Source organism: Anser brachyrhynchus (genome assembly GCF_964034855.1).
Source record: "Anser brachyrhynchus genome assembly, chromosome: 3".
Classification (NCBI taxonomy): Eukaryota; Metazoa; Chordata; class Aves; order Anseriformes; family Anatidae; genus Anser; species Anser brachyrhynchus.
This window is the reverse complement of record NC_137696.1, coordinates 68,121,261-68,147,188: the sequence shown is the minus strand read 5'-3', so window position 1 is coordinate 68,147,188 and position 25,928 is coordinate 68,121,261. Positions and strand designations below refer to the sequence as shown.

Genomic DNA, 25,928 nt, shown 5'->3' with positions numbered 1-25,928 from the left:
GTGTCCCTCTGAGCTTTCCTCTAGCCCTTTGCCTGTCAAGCATTAGTCAGAGATCAACATCTGAGCATAAGAAGCAAAACGTTTGTTACATGTGCACTAGCAGGTATTTCCAGATGTAGTGCACAACATTCCCACTATTCTGCATTAATTAAAGCTATTGCTTAATGAGCACTTGTTTGCAATTCTGGAAATTTCTTTGCTTTTCATTATAAAATGCAACACAATAAGAAATAAGCATGTGCACTTTTGACACATTTCATCTTAGGAAGTCAGAGCACTTCACAAATACTAATTAATCTAACACCCCATTTATTTATCAGAAGCTGTTAAGTGTTCTCAAGCCATAAATGGTGCTGTACTGTCAGTGCAGCTTGTGTTGGTGATCTCAGCCAGTGCACCTGGGATTAATCATTCTGCTCCAAACAAGTCACAGCAAATAATTTGTTCTAATATATATGTTTGATAAAGATGACAAATTAATATTATTAATTATTTTAATTGTCCTTAGGCTTCATAAGTGCAAGAAGCTTCCTTGTAGATTGTTGTTGGTGTTGTGTTTTTTTTTTTTAATAATGAAATTGCATTAAAAATTGTTAGTACAAACATATTTTTCATAGTACAAGATACCTTGTATCTTTACATGTAAAGAAGAAATTCTGTGAGTTTCTAAGTACTTACTGTAGAATTAAGCACATTAGTCTTTTTCCCAGATTAGTCTCAAAGCAGTGAGGTTAACAGCCTAATCCAATAGTCACTGCTTTTGATGATATCCTTTTATAGAGGCTTCAACTAGATCAGGATGGGATCTGATGCAGTATATCCTCTTTTCAGCAACCCGGTTGTTAACATATACTTAAACCTTGTTGCTTAAGAGCACCTCTGAAGAGAGACTGCCTTGAGAGCATTCTTAAGGTTCAGCATGTGCTCAAGTACTTTGATGAACTTTATTACTTTGAAGAATTTAATACATTTCAATGGAAATCCAGAAATGAGAAGGGTTCAGGCAAGAAATTAGTTGAATTTGAGAAATGACTCTAATGTAACAAATGCAGGTTATAAAAATAAAATATTGAATCTTTTAATAAAAAATGTGGTACCAGGGCTAATCTTTAATCTAGTCCACAAAACAAGCCTTTCCTTCCCCTGTTACATGAAAATATCTGGATAAGGAATGGAGATATCTGTGAGAAGTGAGTAAGGCTCACATCAGAGTTCAAGATGAAAATCTTGTTTCAGAAAAATTTCTGTGCAGATGACTGCCTCCTAATCTTGAAGGAAATATATATAGTATACTGGGCCTTCCTGTCTTTCTGTCAGACCTGTCAGACTTGAAAATTCAGTGGAGTCCTGTACTTCTACTTTGGAGCATCCCAGCTCTGTGCTGTGCAGAATAAAGCAGAATCCAGGACAGAGACTACCATGAGGTACCCTGTTGTGTGGATATGCCCTGACAGCCTGTGATTCCTTCACAAAAGGCAGGATCAGTGGATTCAGAAGGAGGAAATTCCCCCAGACCCTCTCCTGCAGTTATGTTCCTTGCCTCTCCTTCCATGGAGAGCCATGTTCCTCCAGCCTGCTAGGGACCATGTCCCATCACGTAGTGCCCCATTTCCACAGCAGTGGAGGGGACATACAGCTGTCCTGCTCTCCAGCCTGACCAGAGTACTTTCCTGAGTGGTGGGAGTTGTCAGTCTGAAATCTCTAAGTGATGTGATATTGAACCAAATACATCCAATTCTTGTAACCATGAAGCAACTGCTAAGCCAGTGTTGTTGGCACGTGGGCACAAGCAGCATCAACTCCCACCGGAGAGAAGCTTGATAAGCTATTTAGAGACAAGTGAATGCTTTGTTCTATGGTGGATTAGAGACTGTGAGTCCTGGTTAGAGGACATTAGAAAAATGGGAATTTTGGATACTGCTTGGGTATCAGTGGTAGTTGGTGAATAGGCAATTCCGTGTTGACCATATGACATTTGCTGATAATATTTGGGGTGTATAACCATCCTACATACACTACTGGGAGCACAGTTCTGGGTGCATGTGTGTTACTCGTAGATGCCTAAATCTGTTTTAGATCTATTAGTAAGTGTTTAAAGTAACAAGTTAAATTCAACTTTGTGTCACAGAAACTGAAGAGAAAATGATCAACAAAACCGTTTGAATAAGGGGAAGAAAAAGTAGGAAACCACCTACTGGAGAATTGGGGCATATAAAGATAAATCTTTGCTGAAGGAACTGAAACCATTTTATAAAAGCACTCTGATGTGTCTTCGAAACTCCATTTCACATAGAGATAGCAATCTTGATTCTCAGCTGGTATAAACTGTCAGAGCTACATTGAAGCCAATTTCCTCCAGCTTCTGATCTGGCCCAGAGATATCATCTACTGCTATCTACACTAGTATCATCTAGCATCATCTGTACTGGCTTCGGGACTGAATGCACATGTCTGCATATGGCTTTGTATCTGACAAAAACTCAGAACTATGCTAACGTAGAAAAGTAGAATAAATATTACAGAATAAAATGTAAACTGACAACTGAAAAGTTCAGTGTACATGATAATTTGCTGATTACTTCCTAGTTGCTCTTTCTACTTATTTAAAAGATGTTTTTCTTCAAACAGGCTGATATGTATATTAGCTTCATTTATAGACTTTTTTCCAGTGCAGTACAAGAGCATATTCCCTGCTACTGATTGCAGGTGTTGTAGTAATATACTGCTACTCTTTCATGTAAAGTAGATAAAATACGTGATACAGTCAGGGAAATAGTGGCTAGGTGTGACTACTGCATTGTTTTTGTTAACAAAGTGTTAACCTTTTCCTTCTTTTTATGCTTGGATAAAAAAGGGGGCACTTCAGAAATCCAAAAATTTGCAAGCAGTCATTTAGAAAGCAAAGGCGAATGTGGACAACAGACCGAGGTTTATTTTACAACCCTTTGTCAAGAGTGTTACAGAGCCTCACAGCTCTCAGATGGATTTTGGATGGTGTTTTCTTCTTGCAGAAAGCATGTGTGTGTGTGCCTGTGCCTGATCTCCTAAGGAAGCTGTAAGTCTTCTACCTGTGGAAGTAAGTTCAACGATGCCAGCCTGCAGGGACGCAGGTCTAGAGATGTGGAGTGTGATGGTACTGGCCGCAGGAATACTGCCTGAGGTGAGAGATTCCAGTAATTTTCCTTGCTGTTACGGGAAATGTCATCTGTAATTCCAGTTTTGGCAGGTTTTTCTGTAATTATTTGCCTGTTGGACGCACCTTTTGCTGGAACAAGACACTGCCCCTCCGGCTGTGATCTGGCAGACATCAGTAGTGCTGCTGCCTCTGCTTTTGTGCTAACACTGGCATCTGCATGGCTCTGCATGGGAAAAGAGCAGGAAACGAACCTTTTTTTTTTTTTTTTTTTAATAACCAACAACAACAAAACACCCCAACATCCAAGCCTATTTTTTTTAGCTGGATCAGATCCTTGTGCTGGATCAGTGAATGGTTGTGGAAATACTTGTGCCAGCTTTCAGGTGGGCAGCAGGTGCCCTGGGAAAGAAGGGGTGGTGGCTTCTTCAGGCAACTTCTTGAGGCACAAGGCCAGGGAGAATTGAACTTTCTCTTGTGATCGTAAGCTGCAAAAGACACCGCTGCAGGCAGAACACCGGGGCTGCCGCAGCAATCCCTCCAAGCCCAGGCAAGGCCTTGATGTGCTAAATGCAAAGCTAAAGACTTTTCTTTTGTACTGACTTGCCTACTTCCTCTCAGCAGCAGCACTAAACACAACTTGCTGTCAGTGTATACACAGCACCCTATTTCTAACACCTCTGCCACCATTCAGTATGTGAAGTGTGTTCTGGCACACATTTTAAAACGGCTGTATCAGCACTGTATTAGCATGTAGGCAGCTCAAGATAATATTTGAAAAATCGGTGAGCAGACAAACCCTGAAATTAGTATGCCTTGTGTAGATTTGGCCTGAAGATGGGTAAAAACCTGATCTGTACCAGTCAAACTGCAGTTCAGCTTTAGCCCCACAGCTCTAAAGGCATGCTTGGTCTGGTACTCAGCAGCCACCTTTCCTGCACCTCTGATCCACGGCTGAGATGTGGGTAGGTCATTCTTTAGGGTGATACGACTCTTTTTATAAGGAAGATTATAACTTACAAAAGGATTTTCACAAGGTGTGTGGTGTTGAAAGTTTGTTTCTTAAAATCAGCTCTTCTGAGAAATTCTGACATCAGAATATGATTAACTGTGCTATTCCTGTTGTATCTTGTTTCAGGAAGTCAACGGTAGTGCCATGGAAGCGGGAGGGTATTATTTTACATAGCACGCAGATTTAATTTCAAGATGTATGCTGACAGCCTATGCTACTCTCTCTGTCATAATAAAACAAGGTAATTAAGTTTAGAAAACCTCAGATATTCTTTTTACTTGATCTTTAGAGCTGCTGTAAATACTTCTGCAGTCAGAAATACACATTCTTTGCTTGTGCTGTGACAGTAGAGAGCTTCTGGCATTATAGCTGCTTTATTGTATGAATGGCTCTGTGCTGGACATTTTACCTCTCTGTTACTATGAAGTTAGACCCTGAAGTCTGTACCTGTACACATTTTTTGTTCCAGCACAGTTTTCTGTGAAGTCACAAGATTTTTTTCCAAATAGAACTGATTAAATATGCCAGGAATTAGACCTCTATTTGTTTAGTGCCAATTGTTTGTTCAGTGCTGTCAGTAAGTAATTGTTTCCATCTTAGGCATTTAAAATGCTTTATATAGTCTAGTGCCTACAAACTAGCTCAAGGAACTCTTTTTTTTTTTTTTCATTAAAGACTTTTTCAGTTTTTCCCTAGGACTGTAAAAATAAACATAATTTCAGGATGGGATTTCAAAATATTTGTGAACAAATTAACTTTTTTTCCCTTTTTTTTTTTTTTTTTCCTGGTTCTACATCAAATCCCTGTGTGGGATTTCCCCTTTCTAATTGTGAACTTAAATTATCACAAAGGCAAGAAAATATAAGCTGAAATACTGGACCTACTGAACAGCAAAAAAAGCTTTCTATGGAAGCTGAGCTCAGAATTTAAATTATAATCCTGTAATTTCATGTCATACAAAGTTTACTTGCCAGAGGGTATCTGACACTGAGCAACGACTCCAGCACAGGAGCAGGTGCAGCCCCAGGGCAGGTTTCCTTGGCTCCTGAGAAAAAGGCTGTGGTGCTCAGGACTGCAGAAGGTGCCAGGATCTGCCACTCTGCCTGGTCCCCGCCCTGTTCCCATTAGTGATCTCAGTGCTTCACCCCCTCAGGCTCTGCCTTCCTGGGGACAGAGCCGGGAGGCTGGAGACAGGCCCTGCCAGGAAAGGTGGAGACAATGAAGAACTGAGTCTTTTCTTCCTCAGGACACACAAAAGACTGATCCAGATCCACTCTGGATTTGACTTCTGCTTTGAGTAGCACATCGACAAGATGACCTTCACAGGCCCCTCCCAACCTAAACCATTTGATGACAATGTTTTTGTGAAATAACTTCCATACAGTGTAATTCATCTGAAGAGCATGAGCAGATTTTTTCGTGTAGAAACTATTTACATTTATTGGGTATTATCAACATTTAAAATAAATTACAGAGCATTTCTACAACACTCTTCTTCAACCTTGATTTAATGGCAAGGTTTTATTTTTTTTTCTCCTTTGCCTCGAAAATCTTCTTAATGTATTGATATATGGAAATCAGCTCCTGATATATGAATAAAATGGATTATGCATGTCCTTAAGACCAGTGTTCTTGTCACCTGTGCAATTTTAGAAACATTTTTCTCTTATGCCTTTAGCTGGATATGTGATCAATAAAACTATCCTGAAGTTCTACAATTTATGAATTAATTGTTCCAAGTAGCTGCTAAGATTAACATTAAAGAGGTAATTCTCCTATACCAGAGATACAGCAAGTATGTAGTAAAAATATATATAGTGGTAACAAGTATATGATGAATAATCAAAGAAATCAAACAGTTTGCAACGTAAAAGTGTATTTAATGAGCCAAATCCAGTTCAGAAACAAGAAGAATTGATTCAGTTTGTCCTCTGGATTATAGTTTAATAATAGCAACAAAAATATCTGAGCAGGCAAAGCAAGCTATCAGCCAAACTGTGATACTATTACTTTCAAAAAGCCTTTTATTCCAAATGGTTCTATTAATTTCATATAGGAATATGAGAGTATTGCAGTTACGTCATGCAGCCTTGAAGATTGTACATGAAGACTTGTGGCAAAGTCAGCTTTAGTGTCACAATTTGTTTCTATTGGTAAGCTGGAAAAAAACACTGTCTGTTCTGAACAGGAACACTGAGGAGAGCAGGATGTTAAATTTGATTGTGTATCCTGTTTTTTAGTCAGCTTAGTATTACCTTTAAAAACTTGCAGAGTCTTCTGCAGGCTTTGTATGAACAGAAAATAGTCACCTCTGTGAAAGCTTTTCTTCCACTTGCTGAAAATTAGTATCAAGCACTTCTACAATACAGTCTAGACAGGAAATTGCCTTGTCCTTCAGCTGAAAATTGATTAGGTAATTCATTACATCAGTCATCTAAGACACTCCATCCTTTGAAAATTTGTTTTCTGTGGCTCTGATAAAGGTAAGATCTATAGGTCTTCTCTTCCAAGTAGGTGAGTCATCTTAGGCTGGATATTTCATATATTTTCTTAGGACAGCAATTTTTCTGTGTGGCTAAGCCAATTGAAGAAAAATATCAAACTTATCTGATGCTTATCTGTAGGGTGCTCAGGATACAGGACAGAATAAGCATCCTATAAAGAACTTCTCATACTTCTGTTCCTCTTCAGCTCACAATCAATGGCTTTTGTTCGTGTCTGAAATGTTTGCACTCCCCCAAGAGAATGCTCTCAGTAGAACTTAAATCTCCCCAAGATATTTTCTTTCCATTGCTAGCTATAGATTTTTATTTATGTGTGTAGATCACAGCATATACATTAACTCTCTAGGTCAGCTCAGAAAAATTCTAGTTTATATCATGCATTCTTCTTCTGATGCATAAGTGCATCAGAAGTCACATTTACTTGTTTTTTAAATTTAGAGTCACCATGTGACATTGGTGAACCTAAAAAATTGGTCTCATGGTTTCCAGCCAACAGAAAAAAATAAGTAAGTAAAGAAATGAAACAATGTATACCAAATTACACCAATGTACACCAGGAACAATTCAGGGAATAGGAAATTATCAACAGAACAATAAAGCTGAATGTGAGTATAAAACATGGCAAAAAGGAAAACAATGAATAGATCAGTCACCATGCTAGCACTGAATTACACCAAAAAGTTTGACAAAGAAAACTTTGACTTGATTTTCCTAACTCTAGGATAAGGAAGAAAAAAAAAAAAACTTTTTTTTTTTTTCTTCACTAGAGATGAATTTAAATTGTACATAAGTGGTGAAGGAAATAAAGAAAAAGTACTGAAAAAAAGAGAGAGAAAATGAAACATTTTGAAAAGATAATAGAATTTTTAACAGTGATTCACAAAAAGTTTTGTCCATTTTTCCCCTAAACGTGTCATTTTACAAACTTGATTTGGACAGAAAACAATTCTAGAAAATGCTGAAAAATCTTCTAAAGAAATATCATGAGTGATTAACGTCTCCTTTTAATGTTACAACACTAGAAAAGCTGCTAAGCGGAAAGTAAACCAGCTAGATGTATAAAAGGAAACAAATTCATCACATTTTATTGCCAAAAACAATTAAGAATCTAGGACAAACTTACTGTATAATTAAATGGAAATTATGCTTTGTAATGATTTTAAGGGGAAAACATGGCTTGAATGGCTGTTAGCATTTTGTCACTAGTGAAATCTACCTTATTTAGATTAGTGGTCTACATTTTTGCTTACAAGAGTTGCTCATTTGTCTACACTTCAACACAGTGTACAAATCAAAGTGTGGTTGCTTATAATAAAGGTCAGGCTCTTAGTATTAAGTCACTGAAAAAGAAGATGGAAAGGAAACAGACAAAAAAATAAAAAGAAAAAAAAATCAGCTTGGGAAAATGAAGCAACAAACATTGGGAATAAATAAGGCAGTCCTGGACAAGGTGTCCCTGCTTGAGCAGTGCGGTGGGACCAGATGACCTCCAGGGGTCCCTTCTCACGTCAACCATTCTGTGATTCTCTGAAAACACTCTTTCTCCTCAAAAGTTTTGTCAGTAGTTTCTTAAAGTAACTTCTAATAGGGTGTTCCACAAGCAATATCTCTTCACTTTAGCAATTCCATACTTGTTAACAATTATTTTGTACATATATACATATATAAAAGTTCCTCAGTCCTGAGGTAAAGATACATTAATGTTCTGAGAAGATGACAATGAAAGCACTGCTGAAATAAGCTGTGATTAGAAAGTAAATGCAAAAAAAGCTCTCCCTTTTGCCATATTTTCATCTGTTCATTACAATCAAAGGTAAGAAGCACTTCTCCATTTTTTTTTTTTTTTATATATAGAGGAGCTAGCTCTACTGTTCAGTGACAGAAAGGAGGAGGTATTTTCTCATCCTTTCAAGCTCTTGGTCACCACTTTCTTATTAATCTGGAGAGATGATTTGTGAGTAATAGCCTTGCTTTGGGGCTGAAGCACCACACTAGCACTGAATTACAAAGAAAATTTTGACAAAATTTTGACTTGATTTTCCTAACTCTAGAATAAATAAATGTCTTCTTTCTTTCTTTTTCTTTTTCTTTTTCTTTTTCTTTCTTTCTTTCTTTCTTTCTCTTTCTTTCTTTCTTTCTTTCTTTCTTTCTTTCTTTCTTTCTTTCTTTCTTTCTTTCTTTCTTTCTTTCTTTCTTTCTTTCTTTTCTTTCTTTCTTTCTTTCTTTCTCTCTCTCTCTCTCTCTCTCTCTCTCTCTCTTTCTCTCTTTCTCTCTTTCTCTCTTCACTAGAGCTGCATTGAAATTGTACATATTTTAACACCTAACATGTAATTGAAATAACCGGACAGATCAAGGATGTCTTTGTGAGATCTTCTGTCTGAGATACACAGTTCTCAATAAGTATCACTTTTCTTCTTTTTTAGCAGCAATATGGATGCCAGAAAGAGAAGCACAGCTAGAGTTCTTTCTCCTCTTAAATCATTTTCCAAGGCAGTACAACACTCGCAACATCTGCTTAGTAGGTAAGAAAGTTTCTTTCAAAAAACTGAAGCCATGTCCAAGCAAACAAAAAAGAAGAAAACATGAAAGTGACAAATTAAGCATAATAACACAAATCACAGACCATCAACAAATGTTTTAAGGAATACTTGCTAAACCCAGAAAAATTAGAAGCAAACTCTTCCTCAAAGCCATTAGGTGTGGGGGAATCTCCCTTGGAGTCATTAAGGCCAATTGGCATATAAATGAGAGGATGAGATACAGCAGAAAAAAAACAATGGTATTCTTGCATGTTTCCTCAAGCTGGAAGTCTTAGGAAATTCACACTCCAGAATTCTTCTATACAAGGACAAATCAGGAGATCTGTTTTAAACTGAAATGTCTGTGGAGGAGGCTATAGAACAAATTTACAAAATGAACAGTAGCAAACTACCAGGACCATATGGTATTTACCCAGGAGATCTAAAGGAAATTGAGGATGAAATAGCTGAATTACTATCTGTGGTGTACAGTCTCTTTCTGAAAACTGCCTCTGTACTAAAGATGTGGAAGGTGGTGATTGCGACAGTAACTTTTAAAAAGCATCTCATTTAGGAATTCTGCTATTACAGACCAGTGATCTGAGAAGTATGACACAATGTGGAAAAAATAATCCTAACTTTACATGCAGTGTGAGAAACTCTGTACTAAATACTACCACTCATTAAAAAAAGTCTTGGAAATTTAACACATAACTCTATGAAAAAGCCAGTTTTATGTTCAGTAACAGTCAAGGAGGCAAGTACAAAATATGATGGAATTTTGGCTTATTACGCTTATTATTTGGCATATGACCCCCTTCTTAAAACACACACCAAACATTACTCTATTTTTTCCAGTTGTTCTGATAAGCATATTACCTTTATTTCCAAGCCACTTGTATTGATATGTCTTTAGACCAACACAGCAAGAACAATGCTACCAATAAAAGATCAGGAAATTGTTACTGCAGGACTTGAAAACACAACAGTGTGTCAAGCTATGACCCTTCTTTAAAATTGTTGCATTTCTGGTCGTCCGCCCCCCCCCCCCCCCCCCCCCCCCCCATCTCCCATCTCTCATCCCCAGAAGGAACAGGGCAGAACTGAAAAAGTTTCAGAGAACAATAGCAGTCATCAAAGCAATGAAATAGCATCTGTAAGAGGACCAACTAAATTGTTTAGGACTCTTCAACCAGGGAAATACAGCTTAATTAAGTATAGTTATCATGTCTTGGAGAAGGTGAACAGTCCATATCTTTTTTGCCTACAAAAGCTAGTCAGAGATCAAATGATAATTTTTGGGAGGTAGGTTGAAAATAAACAAAATTAGTTATACTATAGAACTTTCCCACAAGATATTTTGATATTAGAAGTGTTCAAAAGCTTCTGGACAAACTAAGACAGGAAAAATCCAGATATTATAAGCATAAATATAATACTTCTCATTCAGGAATTTGATGAACCACTACTTGCTGGAGATTGAAAAAGTATTGTGGGGAAGTAATGGCATATTCTCATTTGGTTTTTAAACCATTACCAAGACACCTATTTGTCACTGTGAAAGAGGTGTTACATTTCTGGATGGACTTGTGATCTTATGCAGTAAGCTATTGCTATAGTCCCTCGTTTACATATAGGGATACCCTATATGTTATAAGGGATATCGAAGTTAATTTCTGAAGTCCCTTTTGCCCTTGGTGTATGGGCAGAGTTTAAGTCAGTATCTATATGCTGTTTCTCTAAGGCGCAAATATGTCTGTATTTTAGGCATGCAGGGAATGGCATGGCTACTGTCAAGACTGGGCCTCTCAAGAATGCAAGCTGCTTCATCAGATCTGGAATAAATGCAAATAAATAAATAAATAAACAGTGTTGGTCTGAAATAGTAAATTATTGTTTTGTATTGATTGCACGCAACATTGTGCCTCTGAGGAAGTGTGTGAAATTCTGTGTGATAATCTTAATGAGGAGAAAAAGCAAAAATAAAACGTTATATATGGAAAATTTGTGCCCATGAATCCTTAGAGTGAGGGCAAAAAATCAAAAGGAGTAAAAAATTATATTTTTTTCTGTAGCAGGACTTTTTTCAATGTACAACAAAATTAGATGTCCTCTCAGGCTTAGTAACTAAATATTGCACAGTTATAAATTCCATCAGGAAAGGGATTTATCAGTACAATTCTGTTGCCAAATTAGAGCTGATTTTTTTTTATTTTTTTATTTTATTTAGAAAGAGATCCTCATGTGGCCATTTTCCACACAGTTCCTGATGAAGGTGGCAGGAAAAAAAAGAACATTCCTTGACAGTTTGCACTTTAACTGCTGATGAGTATTTGACTTTTATGACAACCCTTGCTTTGTAAAGGTAAAAATGGATGTAAACTATTACCTTCTGCTTGTTGCTCAAGACCTTACAGGAATTAATTCCACCCTTTTTGGTTTCCAGAAACAACATTCAAACAAAAAATCACCCCTGCATTGACTGGCAACTTTGCTAGCAACCCCCAATTCCTGTAGATCAAATGACTGGCATCTGACCTCATTTTTACTCTTGGAGACAATAACTATAAAATAAAATGCACGGACTGGTAGGTAGGGACCTATTCATGCAATTTAAACTGTACTCCATTATAGGAAGAATGAGTAGAATTTTGGTGCAGGAAATAGAAAGACAATTCTGTCTCCAACCTTAGGCGAGTCAGCAAGTCACTTAGCTGTTCTTTCTTTCTTTCTTTCTTTCTTTCTTTCTTTCTTTCTTTCTTTCCTTCCTTCCTTCCTTCCTTCCTTCCTTCCTTCCTTCCTTCCTTCCTTCCTTCCTTTCTTTCCTTCCTTCTTTCCTTCTTTCCTTCTTTCCTTCTTTCCTTCCTTCCTTCCTTCCTTCCTTCCTTCCTTCCTTCTTCTTCTTTCTTTCTTTCTTTCTTTCTTTCTTTCTTTCTTTCTTTCTTTCTTTTCTTTCTTTCTTTCTTTCTTTCTTTCTTTCTTTCTTTCTTTCTTTCTTTCTTTCTTTCTTTCTTTCTTTCTTTCTTTCTTTCTTTCTTTCTTTCTTTCTTTCTTTCTTCTTTCTTTCTTTCTTTCTTTCTTTCTTTCTTTCTTTCTTTCTTTCTTTCTTTCTTCTTTCTTTTTCTTTCTTTCTTTCTTTTGTTCATTCTTTCGTTCTTTCATTTGTTCTTTCATTCTTTCTTTATGCTACCTTTATATATATTTATGCCAGCAGAAGTATAATGCCAGCAATGTATGTCCTTTGTTTGCACTGCAATAATTCCTGATAGCTACCCAGATGCAGTGGCTCTAAATTAATACAATAATCAATTGGCTGGACCTCACTTATTCAGGGAGATTTGACTTCACGTAGCCATAAGACACTAACTGTTAACCGCTTTGTAACTCATTGTAACGTCAAAATTGTAAAGTTTTGAATTTTTTCTTGAAGTTTGACTGTAGCCAGTGACAATACACACCAATGTAGTAATGAGGAGAAAAATTCCATTTGTTTGCTGAAATCCATGTTTTTTGCATCTCATATGTGTTAAGCAGGTAGGATTCTCCTCTGATACTGCACTGGGTTCTTCCATCCAGTTGGGTTGGGAGATATTCTGAATTCAATCCACTTTCTGAAGAATCTCCTCAAATGATTTTTTTTTTCTCTCCAGTTGTAGCTCCCATTCAGCAGGCTTTCTTCAGTAAGGCAAACAACTGCAATATCAGTTCTTTTTTTTTTTCTTTTCTTTTCTTTTTTCTTTTTTTTTTTTAATGGAAAAACACCTCTGTGGAACAAGGGGTGAAGATAGCAAACAGAAACTCAGTTTACTTTTTTTTTTTTCCTGCTAAGTGTATAACAAGGACAGTATTTCTAGATCTAACCCCAGAGTATTTAATTCCACAGTGATGTTAGTTTGATTCATTTCACCACAACTGGCTTTTTAAGTTGCTTTTAAAAGATGGAAAATTCTACAAAATGTGCACAGTTATAGCAATGAGCTAATAGGGAACAGCCTGCTACAGCCTAAAGTATATGAGCCCTCACTTGCCAATCTAACAGTCATTCCTTGTTGGTATGATTGGATTATTTCATTGGATTATTTCCCAGATGGGCATTAATGTGTTTGTAGGGCACATTCAGTTAAAGGGTCAATGTTTATTAAAGCTGCAGATATTGCATTTGCTCTGAGCTTGTAATTAAACCAGCAGATTGCTCTCTGTTTTGCCTTTCACACAGTAGGCTATATCATATAACAGCTCTGGATAATCTTGCCACCTGCTTTTGACAAGAGCTTTAAACTAGAATATATTATAGGCTTCTTATATTAACTGAAATAATATTTGTCCATAAAGGTAAGATTTTCAAAGAGTATGATTTACAGTCTGGAAGCAAGGAGTTTTCATATTCAAAGACCTCGAAGGCCTCTGCCTTGGTTTACAGATTTGGTGTACCTTCCTCCAGAGTTCCCTGCTCCTGTTATTGAATTTGTGGAGGGGGGGCTGATCTTCTATGAAATAAATGTGATTTAGGTCTATAATTTCTGAATAGATGATACTGTACATATCCATTCTTGCATAACAGCAAGATACTGATCATATTGAGATTCAATCATATTTTTAATGTGTTCAATATTAGTGATACTTTTTGTCTTACAATTGTCTGCGCCTGAATTATCAATTGTATATATTATCAGGAAGATACAAAATTATTTTTTCTTACCTATCTTGTCTCATCCAATCCCATTCTGTACTTTATACTATATATTTTTTTATATGTGATGTTATATATTGTTTCAGTTCAATGGTGAATGAAATTATGTTTCTTACATGTAATATGTTATATATTATGTACTAGAAATTAATCATTGAAATGAAGCAATCTTTTTATCAGTAGTTTTAATAACATCAAGCAGTAAAGCACAGTAGTCCCAAGCTATGTTCACCTCTCCAAGACACTATTTCTACCATAAAGAAATCAGTATCCATTGGCTCTGCTTTCCTTATTCTACCCTAGGAAGAAAGTGTCATAGACACATCCCCAGGTTCAGCCAAGAAGAAATCTGCAGACCTGAAAAATGAAGGCAGAAGGACTTATGGGTTTTCAAAGCAAACTTTTAACCATATGTTGTTAAGAGGCTTCATCTCCTCAAAGCCTCTTCCAATTGTACTGGCTTAGCACTATTCCAGAAGCTTACCATGTCCAATCACCCTAAAAGAATCCTAATCAGACCTTAGGCTATAATGCTTCATTGACAAAAGAGATGCACACTTGGGAAGATGTTCCATTTGTTTCAGCCAATGGCCTTGTCAAATCACCACATTTCCAACTTGTGGAGTTAAAATAGATGAAGTGCTATTGAAAATCAAGTTCAGTCTTTTGTGTTTCCTGGTGGGCAAACAAGTTAGGCCTGCAAGTAATTCTTAGTAGCCTTGAATCATGTAAGATGGTTTGGATCTGCAATAGGGGCCTGGGTTAACAACATATTAGGACGATGCTTTGCAGTAAGCATAAAAGTGTCCTTCAGAGCTGATCATATTGTCCATCCTAGGAGGACAGGAATTCTTCAGGAATTCTGATCCAAGTCCTTCACTCGCTGAGGTCTGTGGCTTTAACAACTCTCAAAACTCCTGCAGTTTGTCTCTTGTCTTGTGTGGTGCTGCTTCTGGACTCTGAAAATAGTTCTGTTGTACTCTTGACTCCAGTGATGCACTAGACACTGGACTAGAGCTCTCTCTTTGGACATGTTATGGGAAGATTGATAATTAGACATTTATGATGTTGATTTACTTTTTATTTATTTATTTACTTACTTTTTTTTTTTTCATTTGAGAGCAGAAGAAAGTATGATGTTTAAATTATCTGGATTAGTATTTTAGAGGTTTCATGGTTTCATGTGCTTGAAACGTGAGACATAATTGTGAAATATAAACTATCAAGATCAGGTTGGGTTTACCTGTAATAATTCAAGCAGCTATATTTTATTTGGTAGTAATTTATTTTGTTTTGCATGACTTCTGTTCCTAAAAGATGAGGGTTGAGCCCACAACTGCAAGGCATGTGATTAATATGATTAGAAAAATGGTGGGAGCATTCACTTTTCTGCTATTTTTTTATTCAACTGACCATCTGTGGTAACCAGTCTGTGAGTTTATTTGCTTGTTTGCAGTTTATCATGTAAAAGGAGGAGGCGAGGAGGCTGCCCACTTATGTTTCCCGTGCACTGGCTGCTGCATCAGGTTAAGAGCAGCTTGTGGAGTCTTGGTAAATTTGTTTTAAATTTGTTTCTTTCCTGAAAGCTGTTGAAAATACACAGGGGTGAGTTGCTTGTGATGTGCAGGTGAGAGAGAGAGGGAGGGACTCAACAGCACAAAGTGGAGAATGAGGGGACATCCAAGAAAAATGGAGCAGACACCTCACTGGGACTTAACTGTGATGGAAAGCGGTCTTCTAGGGTGCAAGTGGAGATGGTGGAATTTGTTGCAATCCAGAAAGTCTCTGATTTGCAGAACTGAGGGTAAGACTGGAGGAAGGGTTTGGCCCTATTATGACATCTGGGCCAGAGGAGAAATTTTCTTATAAATCTTCTGTTTCTGTTCTGCTTCACTATGTATGTTCATCTGAGTTCCTGTGCTCTAATAAGACAGCTTTTGGAAATCAGTGCTCAAGGTGTTCTGGGAACACACACAAAAAGGTTGACCTACCTTCAAAATTTGACCCAGTTCAGGTTCCCACCACACCACACTTAATAAAACTTTCTCCTGAAGTGTAATTAGCAAGTCTGAATGGATGAGATTAGGTCTAATAAAACTGATAACTTAATGCCTGCTCTGTGTTCCCATCTGATGCCTCAGCTGGCAAGACATTCCACTCTGTAGCCATTACTCCTTGGATTAGTTACCAGCTGATTAAATCTCAGGAAAGCTCTTGTATTTTATGGATTGGGTGCTAGCCATGCCCCCTGCAAGCAGGTGTGGGAGCAGATATTTTCTGTTGATAGGGGGTTATGTCTTTGCAACTGTGCAGATCATCATGAGTGGTAGCACCAGAGATGCAAGCCACAGATGGCAACAAGGGGATGCAGCTGTCTGCATAAGGCTTAGTATCCCTGAAGCAGCTGCACTGGGAATTTGGTAGATGTAGCATGGCTTATGTGTGCTGAGTGCTCTCCTTTAATCCTTCTGCCTTCACCTTATCTTTGCTTATTACATTATTGTAACAAATTATGAGCATTGCTAAAGTACTAATAATTTGGTAACCTGTTGACATGGCCTCTACCCTGTGGTCTCTGGGTTCCTGTCTTAAGGTAGACTACACTCCACATTCATCACTAATTATTCTCTTGTCCTTTTTCATTTGTTTTGTTTTGTTTTGTTTTGCTTTCCAATTTGAGTAGGAACAATTTTATGCTCATATTTAACTATGGGTGTCTGGCTCCTTGTGTAGGAAGTATAAATAGCATTTTAAACAGTAATCCATGACACAAGTTTTAACTGTTGAAGTCAGTCCCTTTTGAATCTATCACTGAAGTCAAAAGACAAATATAAAAGATAAGCTTAACACAATACTTAAATTTGATCTATTATTTAAATTATGTTCAGTTTTGCACAAAGAGAAATTAGGGTTGTCCTTATACTTTTCACTCTCTCTTCTACAGCACTCTGTGTTCCTTTTGTCTTCATTTGCTTTTTCTTTCTTTAGTCACTTCCAAATTGTTCCTCAAGATCCTTGTCCCTTACTCCTTCCCATCCCATTAATTTATTTGATTAGCTATTAATAAATTCTTTTTATCTTATTATTCTGTGTGCCATCATTAGTGCTTTAGTGTTAGCTCCAGAAGTGTACAGTAAAACTTCTCTTGATCTTGGAGCAAATCTTTTTCCCTGAGGCATCCATGCAAAATTTGGATTAGTACTTAAGCTACATCCAATGGTTGCCTGATCTCCTGATCATGTATTACATACTCTCTGGAGGGAACTGGCTCTTGCTCCAGCCCTCTCCTGATTCTGAGGGAACAGATAGGCTAATTAGATGCCCCTTACCATTTGAAGAATCTCACAGGGGTACTTACATCTTGTGGCACCTGAGGAGCAACAGAAGTACAGTACAGTGCCATCTCAGTGTTACCTTTTCCCAGCTCCAGCCTGGCTGGAGTTTGCTAGCAGGTACCTAAGCAGATGTAAACCATTCCCAAACTGGAAATACTGCATAGATACTAGCTTTGGTTCTGGCCTAAGCTGCAAAAGACCCTCTGTGTTGTTCATTGGAAGAGGACTTTTCCCAATTTAAGATCTTTTTGCTTTGTCTTTGAGGTTGCAAGGCAGCATCTTTTTAGGGCTAGTGTGTAACTCTGCCTCGATACTGTAGGAGAGGCAAGGAAGTGAAACAGATAAGGATGCAGAGAAATAGAGTTTGCTTATAATACTATTTATTCAGCATTTTTCTAATTCATTTGGAAAACAGAAAACATTAAATATCACAGCCATAATTCCAGAGAAAATAGAAGATTTTTATTTTAAGTGTTTTGAATTCAAAAGACATATGGGGAAGTGGAAGAATGAAAATTGTTCACACACAGAATATATCAACTTGCATCAACCAGAGAAGCTTGAACTACTGCTTGTGCGAAACTATTGGAATGTTTACAGGCAATGTTATTCTTACATCAGACAGTTTTCCCTCCTTTTCCTTCCTCTTTTCTCCTTCAGAGCTTTTTTTCTTTTTTATGATTTTTCTTTTCCTTGTTGCTTGCTCTCAATTTCTCAAAATTTCTCTCCTAACTTTTTGCAGGTTCCCTGTTTTCCCATTCCAGTACCTCAGGTCCCTTTTGCCTTCCTCTGCCCTTTTGCCTTTTTGTTGCATTTGCTCAATTTTTAATTTCTCTCCTATGTGCCTTCATCCTTTCTCATCACTTGCGTCTTCCCTATAATTACATATCTGTTTCATTTCCTCTAATCTCTTTGTATTTCTATCTTAAAAGACAAAAAAAAAAAAAAAAAAAGTTATATGGGAAGGGCAGCTTTCAGTTAAATATTTATGCTGTACCATGGGTTCCTCACTGTGTTATGTACCTTCACATTATTCTGATATAAACCAGCAGAGAAAGTAAAGTTGAAGAAAGGAAAAAAAAAAAGAAAAAAAAAAAAAAAGAAGAAGCAATGACTGTGAGGATCATGAAGATGTGGTATAGTGAAGAGTATTAACCTGGCTTCCTAAATTCTGTTGGCACTCCCTTTTGGGTCCTTCCACATTCTGAGTATTGGTCTTGCAACTGTAAAATGGAGATTTTGGTATTTCCCTCCTTCAAAGAGGCAGTATGAATACAAATATATTAGAAGTTTGAGAGGCTACCGCATAAAGAAAAACAATGACACCATATAAGGATAAAAAATAGTTAACTGCAAAGTGGCAACAGCTTGACAAATATTTCAGCAGTGGACAAAAACGCTTAAGTGCTTTCTAAACTTTGTATTCTCAAATTCATTACCAACTACTAGACAACACAATAATTTTTCCAACAATTTATTTCCCATGTGAACACTGGGGACAAGTAAATCTGAACATACTAGCAAAATAGTTTTCGAGATACATTTCCTTTCCTACTCAATTTTGGAAGATAAACATTTTCTAAGACCAATATATCTTCCAGGTTATTACTAATAATGCAGAAGAACTGAACAAATGTTTCCTAGAAATCAGCTGTCAGTTTTTAAAAACTTATAGTTCTGAAAAGAAACACTGAAAATTGAAACTTGATATAATGAAATAGACAAGATACCAGATTTGTTTTATTTTTGTACAACCGTATTTTTAGAGTAACCAGTTAATGTAAGAATAGTGTATTTCTTACACACAATTCAGAATTCACTTTACAATAAAAATGAAGTGAATAATCAAAGATGAAGAGTTAATGAAGTAGTGTTAGCCTCAAGAATTTCTTTCGGTGGCTTTTTTGATGTATTTCTAATATATCAGTAGCATCAAGAGGGAAAACATTTATCTCACTGCTGGAAAAAGAGAAAAGATGTGATAATGTGGAAAATAACCTCCAGTTATAAAGTAAAGTGACAGTCAAGCTTTGGTGTAAAAGTGAATTAAGCATTGTTAATGGACTATAAACATTACAGACTTGGTCCACTGAAGACAATGATCATAGTTCCACTGAGTCAGTTGGAGACAGGTTTTCACCCTAACTTCAGATTTGAACTTTTGCAAGTTTTCTTAAATAAATACTTGAAGCTCCTCAGCTTACCTGCAGGAGATATGTTAGTTGATCCTGCAATTTAATTTTAGAGTTATCTGATTGACTTGAATCTGCATAACTACTTCCAGAATTACGAATCCGGAGTCTGGTGTTGTCACTGCAATCCCTATAGAATGGGAGAAGCATTCTGAACAACGCGTGTGATATTCTTGCTGAATGAAAACAGGATCCTTTACTCATACCTTTGCTGGCACAATAAATGAAGCAAGACTGTTTGAAAATGCTTTATTTCAGTGTATAATTTGTTCCTTAGCATTTTTTTCTCACGTTCTCTACTGCTTTTTCTTTTTTTTCCCTTTCGGAATTAATTTTGATAGAACACAATAAAATATTACAATGAATAATCCAGGAGAGACCAAATAATAGATTAATAATGTTTACTCAGTCTTTTACTTTTCTAGCTTCAGTGGTTCTAATGATTGGTAGTATAAATTCAGTGACAAAAACACCCAATATTCATTATACAGATAAATACAGTGCCTTCTGGTTTGTAATTCATAGTAATTCCATCTTTCCTAGATTCTCTAGACATTTTATATAGATGGAATTTAATGTCTACTATGGACAGTTGCAAATTTAAGTTAAAGCTGGGGAGGGACTCTTTGTCAGGGAGTGTAAAGATAGGACAAGGAGTAATGGCTTTAAACTAAAAGAGGGGAGATTTAGGTTAGACATTAGGAGGAAATTCTTTACTCAGAGGGTGGTGAGGCACTGGCACAGGTTGCCCAGAGAAGCTGTGGGTGCCCCATCCCTGGAGGTGTTCAAGGCCATATTGGATGGGGCTTTGGGCAACCTTGTTCTAGTGGAGGTGTCCCTACCCATAGCACAGGGGTTGGAACTGAATGGTCTTTAAGTCCCTTTCAACCCCAAAATATTCTGTGATTCTATGATCCCTTGAAATATTTTATGTACATTTTAATATAATTTTGCCTTTGGAAAGTATTCAGAAATAAGTTTATAAATAAAATTATGCATTTGTGTGTTTTAGAAAATGAATTTTTCAATGAGTCAGCCTTATATGGTGCGTATTTATTTTTGTCTTTACCATGTGCTGAGTATCATATTCAGGCTTGAGCTGTAAGTGTATCTTTGCCTTTCTGAATTTGAAGGTTCATTTAATCTTGTTGACCCCTGAAGACAGTTTCTCCTGAAGATGCCTGGCCATGGCTTTAATGGGAAGCTCATACAGCTTTTGTGTCCTACAACAATGGCACACTTCTAAATTGCCGAGTGCTGGTCACAAAAAGGGAATCTTGAACTACATTTCCTCTCTTATTCTAGTGGTTCTGCTAAGTGACTTTTCAAGGCCTTCCACTTGGATGACATTCCTTTCAATTTTGTGCATTTACAGTTATATTTACTTGGTAAAGCACCATAAAATATTACAATGAATAATTCAGGAGTGGTCAAATAATAGATTAATAATAGTCCCTGCAGTTCCTTAATGTTAAGTGATTAAATGATTAAATAAGGGCAATAAGTACTCATCTTACAAAACATGAATCATCTCCCTTGGTAGGAAAAAACGTATGTAAGTGACACAAGTTCATGGGGGAAATGACCATCTTTGGCTTAAAAGGAATAGGCATTGGCTTCCTGAAAAGGCTGGGAGAAGAAAATCCAATTAAAGAGAGCTTTGAATCACACTGATAAGCCAGGGAATTCCTAAAATCGCCGTATAAATAAACTGCTTATCCCATTTCCAAGCTTTCCTTGGTAGCAATTTCAAGAATTTCTAAAGAGTCAAGAGTCAAAATACATTAAATAAGAATAGGAGATGAGAAAAAAAGGTGAAACATTTGTGGAGAGTTGTTAAGTAAACTAGCTGAAAGAATTCTTATAAAACTCTTTGGACTATCTCTCTTGGTCCTCAGAGATTTACATACAATAACTACAACAAAGACTATTCCTGTATATTTGTTTATCTGTGAAACTTCTCCACACAATAAGTAATGACACCCTTTCATTGACATCATCCAAGTAATAATATCATTCTGACCATGTCGTAGGGGTAATAACAGGCTTTCAGCTACTTCACTGAGTTACATGTCTTTGTCATTCTACACAAAAATAAAAAGACTTCTTAAAAAATACATACCTTCTATTCGTTCCAGTACAAATCTCAGTATCAATGAATTAAACTGTTGTGGATTTAAGATAAGTGCAGAATTTGATCCATTGTAACAAAGAAATAATGCAAGTTCTAAAAAACTAGTTAATTCATCAGTTTTCTTAATACTTTTGTAATTATATAATACATTAATTATAATAATGATTTCATCACTGTTCCACGCATGACAAGTGTACATTAAGAGACAAAGAAAGGAACAGGGTGACATACAAGGCTTATTAGGACTCTCTTAAGTTTAATTGCATGTTATTTACCATTCAGCACATAAGCCTTGAGAGGTCACTGTTGCTCATGCAGGACAGCAGCATTCATGCTAAGATACTACATAGAAAAAGAGTTTACTTAAGCAGTTACTAGCGGGCTTTTTACTCCATGATCCACTCTTATATTGACTTGCAACGGTTTTTTCATATAACAGAGTAGAAGGTTGTGTGAAATTGTTTGTAATGAAAATGCGAACTTTATTTTTTCAAACCATTACTTTAATTACCTAACATAACATAGGTTTAGTACAATAAGGTGATATGTATTCATTAAAGTACTCTGATTAGATTGCTTCTTGTCATAATGTTTTATCCCTAAAGTGAAATACATTGTGATGCTGATCTTTTTATTAAGATCTTTTTATTAAGATCTTTTAAAGCTAAAGATCCAGTAAGTTGTATAGGAAGTTAACTGAGTGTCTGTTTATTAACTTGATTTACTTCATCGAGCTTTTAATATCATCAGATAAAATAAAAAGATCAAAGAAATTTCCTGCCTACGAGGGAAAGTGAACTGCATATTAACTTCTTCCGGCTACCAATGAGACTTCTTGTAACCCAACCAATAGAATAACTGCATTGCAGGGGCATGAATCTTAGGAATTATACTTGCAGAAAAGCTGCAGTCATCAGCTACGGCTTCTTTTAGAACAAATTCCCTTTTCCATGACTGTGAGTTGTTAGAATGCCCCTTTTACTTTGACAATTCCCATCTGAACTCATGATAAAAACAGGCTTTCAAAGCTGTTATAAACTGAGTTCTCTTTTTGCCTACTCTCTTGAAAAACAAGTAGTAGAGCTTGTCTTACATCAAATATGGAATTCACTGATTTGTTCTGTTCACATGTTGGATTACATTCTGCCAATGCTGTGAAATCACATTTTATCAGTTTGCAATGACAGCTCTCTCAAACTCTATCATATCCTGTAAGCTAGATTTCATAGCTTTGAGAATGAGCAGTATCTAACTGCGAGACATTCTGGTGAGGTTGGTAGAATCCCTTGCAGTAACCTTTTTAGGATGTGCATGTCATGTATTAACAAAAATATATAGTATTATTTTAATATTATTTTGATGCTGAACCATCTCAAACAACTTCCTTCCTCCCAACATTTTAAATGTGGGTCATTTTGTACATTTGGGCTATAAAGATTATTTTTCAGTTTGGTTAGAACCACATACTTTTACAAATTAAAGCCTTGATCCTACAAACATTTAAGCATATGCTTAATTTTACTTAGTGATAAAATTTGCTATATACTGACTAACAGGGCAAAAGTGTTTATAAAATTAGGGCCTTATTTGGCCTTCTGAAAATCTTTTTACCCTTCTCCAAATACTTTAAGTAGCCCTCTTATTGAGCAAACTATGCCTGCAAGGCTGCAGAGGAAACCCAAAATAAAAACAGAGATATCTGCGCATTTCTCAAAGAAGGATAGTTTTTTCCATTTAAGTTTTAAGTGGAAGAGAGAAGGAAGAAGAAAAGTCATAGCAGCACCTGTTATACTGCCTGTTAAACCCATCAGCAGGGCAAAATGTGGTATGAACATGGACATCAGCAGAGTTAACAGGAGAAATGAGCCTCTTAGACCCAGAGCAAACAGTGGAGAACTGTAATTGGAATAGTTGCCTCTAGAAATACAAGCATACACAATTTCTGAGGCTGCAAAAAAGGGCAAAGGGTAAGAAAGAAGAGCCTTGGTTAAAAGACACAAATTCACTAGGGTTTGAAGAAATGATGGCAGGTTGTCAGTAATAACTTCCTTTGTCTCCTCACCCCAGGTTAAGAAAGCAGTCAGGGCAAAGGTTGTTTTCAAGACACAAGCAAAAAAATGAGTCCAATTCAGCATGCACCTAAATTCCCCTGGTTTTTTCATGTTACCTTCAAGTGTGGGAAGAAATATTTGTGAAGTGTAACTGAAAATGATCACCCCTATAGAAACCAAGAAGTCCTCAAACTCAATGGAGAGTGAATTTTGCCCAGGACCACTGATGTATTTGTGTGAGACAGTAAGTCATCACTACAAAGATAATAATGAAATGAACCAAGGAGCAAAGCTGGCTGAGTCTGGAAACAATTTTGAGAGTCTTGATAAATACACAAGGCAGCAATGTCATAAATGCAATTACAGACCAAGTTTTCTCAGTCATTGGTACATACGGAAAACTGTGTGACAGCAAGTTCCCACTAACAACCAGATACAAAATACATGTCATGATCAGTTCCATAACTTGGGTCACATTGACAACTATACCACCTAAGTTGGGAGATAGCTTTCTGCAGCAGGCATTTGCAATGTCTTCATATGTGTCTCTCACTCTTGTGAGCTGCCCATCTTCATTTTCTTCATACAGGCAAGTGATTAGAATTTTGCCTGTATAACAGCATAATGCTGCAGCCAAGACAATAAGAAACAGGCCACTGTATCCACTGTGGAGAATAGCATACGGCAATCCTAACACAAAAATTCCCTGAAAAGGAAAAAGAGAAAGAAAAGATAACACAACATCCCCAAGGCAAAATGTTTACTAGAATCCACACTCCCCCATCATGCCCTTCATTGAGCATTGCTTTCTCTGAACTGCAAGGTGGAAGTACTGCTACATTTGGCTAAGTAAGCAACAATCATGAGAAATGTGTTTATTTATGATAAATTAAATTATTAGCAAAATTAACTGTTCCTACTGACACACATGTAATGATAAGCTACGAAAAAGAGTGGGTGAATGATAGAGTCAGGTTCTTAGTTAATAATTAATGCTGATGTGATTAGAAGCACATTTTAGAAGGTTCAGGGGCATTTACTCAGTCAACATGCGTATTAATGAAACAGGTTCAATAACAGTAAAATTAAGCAGCTGTACCATCATCATCTCCACAACTTTCATTTAAAATAAAAATAACACTATAGATAGATCCAGTAAGGACAATTCTCTTCAGTGTAAAAATTGTTAACGCACCTCTGGAAAGAAAAGTGCATTAGAGTGACATCAGAGTTTGCTCGTGTTTCCTCTGTGGCGTCTGTATGCCTCATGCAGCCCATGCTCTAGTTAAGTCCACTACTAAAGCAATTATCAAAGCTGAGATTTTAGAAGATGCAAACTTATTTAGCTGTTTAAAATGTGTGAAACATGTAGACATACTTTAAACAGCTTCTGAAAGGAACAGAATTATATTTTTTTTATCTAGTAAAAAATGTGGCACTTTACTTTCAGAGAACAGTGTGTGTATTTCTTTGTCTTTTTCTCTATATTTTGTCTCTTCCTTCTTTATACTTAAGGACAAATTGCACTTTTAAGTGTTTTAATTTCTAACAGCATAAACCCAACAAAACCCTTGAACTATAGCTATTCATAAAAAGATCTAGTTTACGAAAGAAGCTTTTGTGGCATCTCTTTTTTTCAAAGCTGAAACTAAGCAATGCACATTAGTCATATTGGTTAGGAGTTTTTTTTTTTTTGTTGTTCTTGATGACTGAGGAAAGGTAGGGAGGAAACAAAGTATAGTTAACTAGTTCTGCAGAATTTTTTACTTCGGTATTTCTTACAGCACTGAGGATATGATGAAATAAGAGCATTCATGCTCATTCATGATCACCACTTTAGCCTGATAGGACTTGATTTGGACCAACCCCATCTTAATTTTATTTCTGAGCAAACATGAGCAACTCCATTCTGCCCGGCTAAACCTGTGAACCCCAACAGAAAGAGGCCTCCTTTGTATGTCCTGTAAGCCATCAAGATGGCCACTTGGTGGCTCACAAACCGGTAGGATCTTCTTGGAGTGCTAAATTTCACTTCAGTATTAGCCAGCGGAATTCATTGCTACCCTCTGTTTTAAATGAAATCCTTGCTACTACGTACTAACCACCAGTGGCTTTCTGAATGTCACTTGTTACTGGATTACTAATCTAAACTGCTAGTCATGGCTCCTTTCACAGTGAATTGGAATCCCTGCAAAGGAGGGTGACATGCATCAATCTCATTGATGGGACAAATTCTGTCCTTTGGACGTATACCTCTAGGCAGAGGAGGAGGTCTGTTGTGTACTGTTACAGTGTGTGCCTGTGCTTACTGGCTCAGAGACTTGCATTTTGCTCCCCACGAAAAATGATGGACTCTCC

At 36.7% G+C, this 25,928-nt stretch overlaps 1 protein-coding gene and 2 long non-coding RNA genes across 8 annotated transcripts in view; 1 reads left to right on the top strand and 2 right to left on the bottom strand.

Annotated features, from left to right (window-relative positions):
- Positions 1-11,058, top strand: part of LOC308192847 — a 38,842-nt gene extending 27,784 nt beyond the window's left edge. For all 6 annotated transcript variants that reach the window (XR_013949151.1, XR_013949152.1, XR_013949153.1 and 3 more), the window contains 4 exons: positions 3,012-3,160; positions 4,272-4,386; positions 9,073-9,171; positions 10,936-11,058. This is a non-coding gene — a long non-coding RNA (uncharacterized lncRNA). The remainder of the gene's footprint in view (positions 1-3,011; positions 3,161-4,271; positions 4,387-9,072; positions 9,172-10,935) is intronic.
- A 1,019-nt stretch (positions 11,059-12,077) lies between these two features.
- Positions 12,078-25,928, bottom strand: part of LOC308192848 — a 266,449-nt gene continuing 252,598 nt past the window's right edge. The window contains exon 3 of the long non-coding RNA XR_013949157.1: positions 12,078-12,246. This is a non-coding gene — a long non-coding RNA (uncharacterized lncRNA). The remainder of the gene's footprint in view (positions 12,247-25,928) is intronic.
- LOC308192837 (vesicular inhibitory amino acid transporter-like) overlaps positions 17,557-25,928 on the bottom strand; it is a 32,801-nt gene continuing 24,429 nt past the window's right edge. Inside the window, 2 exon segments of the mRNA XM_080586826.1 lie at positions 17,557-23,778; positions 23,780-24,276. Of these exon segments, the coding sequence (XP_080442952.1) occupies positions 23,127-23,778; positions 23,780-24,276 (1,149 nt within the window). The 3' untranslated portion in view covers positions 17,557-23,126.